Raw genomic sequence first — 8,531 nt, 5'->3', positions numbered from 1 at the left:
CTTACATTCTGGTCCTGTCAGTTCACCAGAGTATCTGATTGGTTCTCTCTCCTCTGTTGTGCTAACTTTAAGTACCATCGGAAATATTGATACTGTCAGTTTTGCACAGGTTGTCTGTTAATCATCAACACAATACTGTGAAGATGCAGTTTAAAAACAGTGACTAGTAATAATCTGTTCCGCGAGTAATCAAGCAAGTATTTCGGTGATACTGCCGCGGAATAATCCGATTTTATGAGGAGTGCCTGAAGGCAACATCCACCTGCAGCTGTGTGTGTGGGTCTCTAACTGACGCTAACATGGCTGACGTCACGTCACCGGATTTGTATCGCTGGTTCCCATGGAGACGGAGGACTGGCTAACGCTAACCGGGCTCACGTTAGCAGAGGTAAAGTTAACCGTTAACCGTCTGTCTGTCGGTCACCGGGAGCCCGGTGTGCACTGTTTAAAGGAGCTGTTAGCTGTTAGCTTACTAAGTTTAAAGTTAAAGCCCGCGCTAGTTTAAGCTTTGGGTTGCTATGGTGACCACACACTAACCAGGCTAAAGCTAAGCTCAAGCGAATTATGTGATAATTTAACCAGATAGTTGATGGTAAGAACAGCGAGGACAGAAGGGTTCGGTCACTGTGAGTCCAACAGCCCAGTCCGACCAGTAACAGTTACCTTCAACGTTACTGGTTATTAGTTTTAATTACTGACGCTAACTTTAGCCGGTTTACTCTCTAAAGAAAAAAAGTTGCTAACTAACGTTACTAACTAGCTAGTAGCTGTAAGTTAGGTTAGCAGGTTTCTGACCTGATGAGGAATTATTCACTGCTGACAAATAAAGAGGCTCAAGTTCTTCAAATATAACGTTAATTAATTCATAATAATGATAAATAAAAGTAATAAGAAATTTTGGTAAACGAAGTGACACCGACAAGACAGATAAATGAACAGGATCAATCACAAAGACGTCAGAACGGTGTGTATAAGAACAGTTACTCAGAAGTGTGATCAAGAATATTTAAAAGAAGCTAGAGACTAAATACAAATAAATACAATCACGACATAATTAAGACATAAGACAGGGCTGCTCTATGAGTGGCTGCACACACACTCAGAATGAAAATTATATTTCATAACAAAACTGCCTTTTGAGGTTTTGATCATTATGTAATGTTTACGTTTTATCTCTTTTTATCAGATATTCATTTAAATATAATATCTAACCACAGAAGTAGCTGGGGACTCGTTTTAAAACATGTAACCAGACAATGTCAAACAGCTCCAGATGGCTCGTCAGCTGCAACACACATGTTATTTAAACCTTTTTTGTGCTGAAATCTTTACTGGAGCTGCTGAGCTAAAAGTGTTAGCATGCACTGTCTGAAGAGGGTGCACAAGTTTGACCCAACCTTGAGGTGTAAATAACAGCTGATGTTGTTTTACTGTGAAGCTCCAGAAATGTTTTGTGTAGATAATGACTGAATTTTAGTTTTGGGGTGAACTACTCCTTTAAGCTTTAGAGCAGATCACTACCTGTCTGTCTCTCGTCCATCCTCAGCCTGTCCAGCTTTCTGGTCCGGAGATGGAGGAGCAGAAGGAGACAGGAGGAGCTGCAGACTCTCAGGAGAACAGACGAGGTACATGAGGAAATATGGACACAAAGCTTTAAAACCACATGAAGTAATCAGTAATCAATAATCAGTAATCAGTACTCTCCTGTCAGGTATCAGGTACATGACAGAGGAGCTGCTGCTGAAGCTGACTGGCTGTCAGTCTGTGGTTCAGATACGATCCCTCAATCTGTCGTCATTAACCGGAGACAAACGGATCAGGGTCAGAACACACTAATACTGTTAGTGCCACAGTCTATACTGCTGCTACTGCTGCTTATACCTGTGTGTGTGTGTGTGTGGGGTGGGGGGGGGGGGGTTCAGTTCATAGAGAACCTTCATGGCTGTCAGCGTCTGGAGAGTTTAACATTGAACCACAACGTGATCCAGAGGATAGACCGACTGAGCACCCTGACACAGCTGAGAGAGCTGCAGCTGGCACACAACAACATCCAGTGAGACACACACACACACACACACACACACACACACTCACACACTAAATGGTGGGAGTCAGACAGAGGTGTTGTGTTGGCTCTTGCAGATGTTGAAGTTCAGCAGCTTTGTTCATGTTTGTGATTTCAGCGTCAGTGTTGTTACTGGATGTAACTTGAATTCTATGAGTGTGTGTTCAGTCCTCCAGCTACTTGTTGTGTCCTCGTACACTTTAATTATAAAACACTAAAACTGTTGATGGAAATGACGAGTTTTCTCCAGTGGAACTCTTCAGTTCATGTCCAGTGACTGAGAGCTGTTCGTCAGTCCTCAGTGCAAAAGAATACCACATGTGTTACCTTTGTCTTGTCCTTGTTTGTGTGTGTGTGTGTGTGTGTGTGTGTGTGTGTGTGCGTGCGTGTGTGTGTGTGTACAGGAGGATTGAGGGACTGGAGCTCATGTCCAGTCTGCAGCGTCTGAACTTGTCCTACAACAGGATTGAACACGTTCCCGTGTGGCTCAGCAGGAAGCTGCACTCGCTGCACACACTGCACCTGCAGCACAACCTCCTCACATCTGTGAGTCCCAGCTGGAGTTCATACAGTCGTTCTGCTGCAGCCATTCATTTATTCACTAACTATTTTGTTAATCAATTATTCAGTTTCAGTCATTTTGTTCTCTGTTCTGTGATGTCAGTAGTCTGGGCCTACACCATAGTGTTCACAGTATTTTGTCTCTATGGATGATGTCATCACCCCCATCCTCCTCACTCTGATGTAACATAAAAAACAAACACAGTGAACCTCAGCATGGATCACACAGCATGTCAACATGTTGTCATAGAGACCAGACACACGTGCAGCTTTAGACAAGAAGAGATTTGTTGTTTTTGCTGACAAACGATGAAACGATTGATTAGTGATCAGTAAACATTGTTGCAGTCGTGTGTGTGTGTGTCTGCAGCTGTGCGAGCTGTCGCGACTGCGCTCTCTGAGCAGCCTATCAGAGCTCTCCCTGTCTGGAAACCCCGCCTGCTCTCTGCAACACTCCCGCGTCTTCCTGCTCTACCACCTCCGGACACTCGACAGGCTAGACGAGCTGCCAATCACGCAGGAGGAGCGAGGACACGCCCATGAACGCTTCAGCACCGGTACATCATTTGTCATCAGAAAACATTGTAGAGTGTGTGACGTAACGACGGGACGTGACATTGTGTTCATGTGTGATCAGAGGAGCTGGAGCGTCTGCAGCAGCAGGTGGACAGCAGCCAATCAGAGCTCAGCAGGCTGCAGCAGGAGCAGCAGGCCGCAGTGACTCGAATGGACCAGCAGGAGGAGACGAACCAAACACTCGTGGCCCAAACAGAAACACACAGACACACACACACACTGCTGGAGCAAGAGCTGCACACCAAGAATCAGCTGGTACAACACACACACACACAGCAGGTACACAGTGTTTGACCTCTGTCCTTCTGTCCGTCCTCTTCCTCCTCTCTGTTGTTTCCTGCAGCTTTTCTCTGGAACTGTCTACTTCTCCTCTTCTTCTCCCTCAGTCGTTTCCTCTCTGCTGCATGTAGAAGTTTGAACACATCACAGCATGTGATGTCACATTGTGATGTCATATTTTGATATCACATTGTGACACTATCAGATTGATGTCAGACCTCGCTGTGATAATTAAGTGAACTCGCTTCTCTCACCCTGGCTTCTGTTTATGTATTCTTAGCCCCGCCCTCCTGTGTCTCAGCTGGGCGTGGCCTATCAGGTACTGTGACATGACGTTAACATTAATCTCCCATCATCCCTAGCTCCCCCAGAGCCTCGGACCATAGACATAATATACATAGACGCCTCTTAGACTGACGCTGCCTATTGGAGCTAATGTATAAGTGCGGCAGCCATCTTGGATGGGTCTCCAATTCGACCCCCCTGCATTTATTTCTACTGAGGAAGGTGTATCCACAACTACAATAATCATAACCTCCCGAATTTTTACCGCATTTTCACACTGTTACAAACGGCAGAGATTTAGTTAAGATACAGGGCACTGTCACAAAAATTATTGAAAAGAACAAAAAAAATCTTACTTGTGAAAGGTAATCCCCCGCGATCTGGTAACAACACTGCGCCGGTTATTCCAACAATAAACTGCACAAAATATGGTCATAGTTGCTCGTTCTCCGTTGATTCTGATGAACTCTGGTGCTAGCCTACAGTGAGGAGACCCAACCAAGATGCCGGCGACGCAGGATTATGTTCCAGCACGTCTACATATATTATGTCTATGGGCTCAGACTCCTGCAGTGTGATCCCAGGTAGCTTCGCACTGAGGTGTGGGTGTGTGTGTGTGTGTGTGTGTGTGTGTGTGTGTGTGTGTGTGTGTGTGTGTGTGTGAGAGTCCTGTTGATCATGTCGGCTGATACTCATGTAGATGATCATGTGTTTTTCATGTTTCTGTTTGGTCTGAGTGATATTTTAGCATCAGCTCTGTTTGCTGTGTGATTTGTAATGTTCAGACTTCCTGTTTCTCTTCACAATAAAAGCTTTTTATGTGTTTTCAGCTGGAGAAGACAGCGACTGAGTTGACGAGAGCCTTTCACCGACTATACGAGCTCGAGCAGGAGCTCACTTTCTACAAGATCGATGCCAGACTCAACCCTTTGCCCACCTGCAGCATACAGGTAACACTTTCCATTTTCTGCTGTTGTGTATTTGATTGGACACAAGCTGTCTGATTGAGCTGACTGATCCGTCACATCGTTCACTTGATTTCATTCTGACAACTGATTCTCAAACAGCCACAAATATAAAATATCTGCGAGTGTCAGAGTTTTAACTCCCGTCTGTGTCATCAGGATGTCGACTCTGTGGACTCTGTGGCTGAGAGTTCGTACATCGGCAAAGCTCAACATATCAGGCAAACCATCACCTCCTCCTCCCCCTCCTCCCCCTCCTCCCCCTCCTCCTCCCTGCAGACTCCAGATCAGTTGTCTCACATACAGTCATCTCGCCTCCTGCTGGAACAAGGTGAAGGTGAGTGTAGGTTTCCAGTGACTGAAGCTTCAGTTTGACGCTCTGATGATCCACTTAATATTCATCAACATCAAATAAAATCCACAGAGCCGCTCGATAAATTCCGACAGTGAATTTCAGCTAACGGAGATTTGGTTCCGAAGAATGTTCCTTTTCAAAAGTTCTGATTAACTAAAGCAAGAACCTCAGCAGGTCAAAGAACTGTCTGGCTGCCTGACTTCAACTGTTCTCACAAGACTTTCAAAATAAAATATATTTTAAACACATTTTATATTCATTATCTCCATATTTTGAGACATTTTACACTATAAATAGTAACTTTCATAATATCAACCTGCAAAATGTTTTATATTTATTCCATCTGCTTCTTGATCTTTTTAAATTTCAGTTTAACAAATGAAGTGTAAAATGTGATTTAAACATCATACACGGCACTCAGGCTCCTTTTTTTTTGACGAAATAAGAGTATTTGCACTTGGCAAACAACAGAAGTGATGAACGGGTCATAGCCTGTTCGGGTAATGACCAAAGAACTGGAACAAGGTCGTTATAGGGCCCATTCACCTGATATGCTGCCAGGTGAATATGTCTGCCTTATAATTACAAGAGGGGAACGTCCACGAAGCAGGAAGAATTAAATAGAAAGACGATAATAAGAGACTTCCCTCTGACCTTCAGCTGTAAGCTTCTGGATGACTGTTATACAGCTGTGTTAGCTTTAACTATTATGCCCAGATGTGGTGACGTGCACACGACACAGGTGATGGTGGTGTAAACACTGGGGAAGTAAAAGACCTTAACCTCGACGACTTCCGGGAACATGGCGGAGAGTGTAGACGTCTAGTTAATGAGCTCTCCCAACTCGGTTTAAAAAAAAATCCACATTCAAATGTAACTCGACAGATGAAAGTAAGGCATGAGTGGAGGAAACAAACGCGGAAGCCGGAAAAACACTGAAAAGCCGAACAAAGCTGAAAAACAACTCGTAATGGAAGAAATCTCGGAGAGCATTGCTGGCGCTACTAGAGCCGCTAGCGCTGCCAAAGCTAACATTAGCGAACACGGAGAAGGTGCAGCGAGGAATACTGACGGTCAAGGCCAGGCAGACACCCTCCGGGCTGGACTCCCCACACTCAGTAACGACATAAGAGAGCTTAAACAGGAGCTACGACAAGAGCTAATTGCACTTAAAGCCGAACTGAAACAAGAGGTGAAGGAAGAAATCAGTAGCCTCCGACAGGAAATTGACTGTAAGCTAAGTGAGGCCAGCGGCGATCTACAGGCACAAAAGACGGACATCGCCGAGGCCCAGACACGCACAGCCGAGCTGGAGGAGTGGAAGGTGGAGATGTGGGAGCAGGCAGACCGGCTGAGAGAGAAAGTGACGGATCTTGAAGGGAGGTCAAGGAGAAACAACATCAGAATTTTTGTTGTACCGGAAGGCACGGAGGGCAGCTCCGTTGCCAGATATCTGGAACCTTTGCTAAAAAACGACCTCGGACTGCCTGAAGGGCCTAATCTTCAGGCAGGCCACAAAACAGACCGGGTGCCGCTCCCAGGTCAATCGTAGCTAACTTTATGCAGTTCGAGATGAAAGAAACAGTTTTGAAGAAGGCATGGCAGAAGAAAATGCAGGTGGGAGGAAAACCAGTTTTCTTTGACCATGACTACCGCGCTGAAATCGTCCAGAAACGGAAGACCTATGTGGGCATCAAGAAAGTGTTAAAGGAAAAAGGAATCCGTTTCCAGACACCGCTCACAAAAATACGGATTCATTGGAACAAAGGTGTGAGGACGTATGGGAGCGCCAGGGAAGCGGCACACTGTGGACATGCCAGGCGGGGACACGGAGCTTGCGGCGGGCGGGAGGATGCAACGAGAGCCGGAGTGGCAGCGAGTGACGGGGCAAAGTCAGAGCCGGGACACAGCGCACCGAGCTGGACAAAAACTACAAGACTCCCAATGGAGATCTTAAAGAGGCTTTGATGGGTGAAAATTGACCTGAGACAATACAGGTATGGACAGTGACAAACAACACGATCTGACAGAGGAAAAGAGACGATGAAAGGTCTGAAAAGCAGCAAACATTATCTGTAGAATATTGAACAGGACCTTGTCCACGTATTGGATTTAAGCGACTGATTCAGAAAAATAGATCCACAGTGGGATTATCTGATCAGGTTTCCTTAGTTATAGTTATTATGTTTATTTATTATTATTATTATTATTATTTATTTCTATTAAAAACTAAAAAGAGCCGACTGGGAGTGGCCAGGTTACTTCAGTTGGACTAGACGCTATGGAGCACCGAGAGCTGGGCTCACTTTTAGGTCTAGGAAGGGGCCTTTTTCTTTGAGAGGAGGATTTCCCCTTCACCCACCAACGGGGATTTGGGGAGGAAGGAGCGACCCCCCCACCTTTTGAAGTTGTCTTTCCAGATTTCTAATATGTTTCTAGTTGTTGTTGTTGAGTGTGTTCAGAACTGTTTGGGAGTGCACTTTCTGGGAGTAGTAATGTATAATGTTGTCTAACAATGTCAAAATAATGTCGCTGAAGGTAAACTGTTTGAACACACCAAAGAAAAACGAGAAGGTCATGACAAAACTGAAGAAGGAAAAAGCACAAATTATATTTTTACATGAGACTCGTTTAACACAGACAGAGCACGATAAACTTAAAAGATATGGCTACAGGAATCTATATTATAGTTCATACAAAGGGGGATGCAGAAGAGGGGTTGTAACCTTAATATCGAACATGATCCAATTTGACTGAGAAAGAGCTCAAAGATAAGGAGGGGAGATATATTATAGTAATGGGTAGATTAGAAAACGAACCAGTAACATTGATAAATATATATTTTCTTGATGGATGGATATCTTTCAAGAGGTGTTGAGATATAAGATTCCTTTGTGTTGTAAGGTACTCTATCTGTGTAATTTCACAGAAGAAAGGGGATAGATATCTGGTAAATATACTGTTAATAGCTGGTAAAAAAGCTATCACAAGAAAATGGGGTAGAGCGGACCTTCCAACCCAGGAAAACTGGATGGAGATAATAGAAGAAATCTATGTGATGGAAAAATTAACACATCGCCTAAGATTACAAGAAACACAACTGGAGGACAAATGGCTGAAATGGACATTTTTCAGGGCCAGGATCAGCGACAAAGACTATTGAACGAACATTAGTTACAGAGGACGAAATTGAGAGAACCATTGAATGAACAGGAAGAAGTGCAACTCCCAACGGGACTGTCTTGTGTATTTGGTTTCTTTTGCTTTTTAGTGTGGCTTTGTCTGTTTTCTGTCTTGTAGGATGTGTGTCAGCTCCAAGGCAGAGTCCTGTAGGGCGATCAGGGGAATTAGCTCAAATGGTAGAGCGCTCGCTTAGCATGCGAGAGGTAGCGGGATCGATGCCCGCATTCTCCAACACACTTTTAACCTTTCTTCATTCTTCGGT

General features: G+C 44.5%; 1 protein-coding gene and 1 non-coding gene across 2 annotated transcripts in view; both read left to right on the top strand.

Annotated features, from left to right (window-relative positions):
- Positions 1-232: 232 nt before the first annotated feature.
- The window catches only part of cntrl (centriolin), a 30,939-nt gene continuing 22,640 nt past the window's right edge, over positions 233-8,531 (top strand). The window contains exons 1-10 of the mRNA XM_037097760.1: positions 233-388; positions 1,547-1,625; positions 1,712-1,821; positions 1,923-2,053; positions 2,470-2,611; positions 2,997-3,183; positions 3,264-3,481; positions 3,762-3,800; positions 4,597-4,716; positions 4,891-5,068. Coding sequence (XP_036953655.1) covers positions 341-388; positions 1,547-1,625; positions 1,712-1,821; positions 1,923-2,053; positions 2,470-2,611; positions 2,997-3,183; positions 3,264-3,481; positions 3,762-3,800; positions 4,597-4,716; positions 4,891-5,068 — 1,252 coding nt within the window. The 5' untranslated portion in view covers positions 233-340. The remainder of the gene's footprint in view (positions 389-1,546; positions 1,626-1,711; positions 1,822-1,922; positions 2,054-2,469; positions 2,612-2,996; positions 3,184-3,263; positions 3,482-3,761; positions 3,801-4,596; positions 4,717-4,890; positions 5,069-8,531) is intronic.
- On the top strand, positions 8,428-8,500 carry trnaa-agc. The gene has a single exon. It is a non-coding gene; the product is annotated as a tRNA-Ala (tRNA).

The sequence above is a fragment of the Acanthopagrus latus genome, chromosome 5 (assembly GCF_904848185.1).
Source record: "Acanthopagrus latus isolate v.2019 chromosome 5, fAcaLat1.1, whole genome shotgun sequence".
NCBI classification, from domain to species: Eukaryota; Metazoa; Chordata; class Actinopteri; order Spariformes; family Sparidae; genus Acanthopagrus; species Acanthopagrus latus.
Note: the sequence above shows the minus strand (reverse complement) of the source record. Positions and strands in the feature narration are given on the sequence as shown.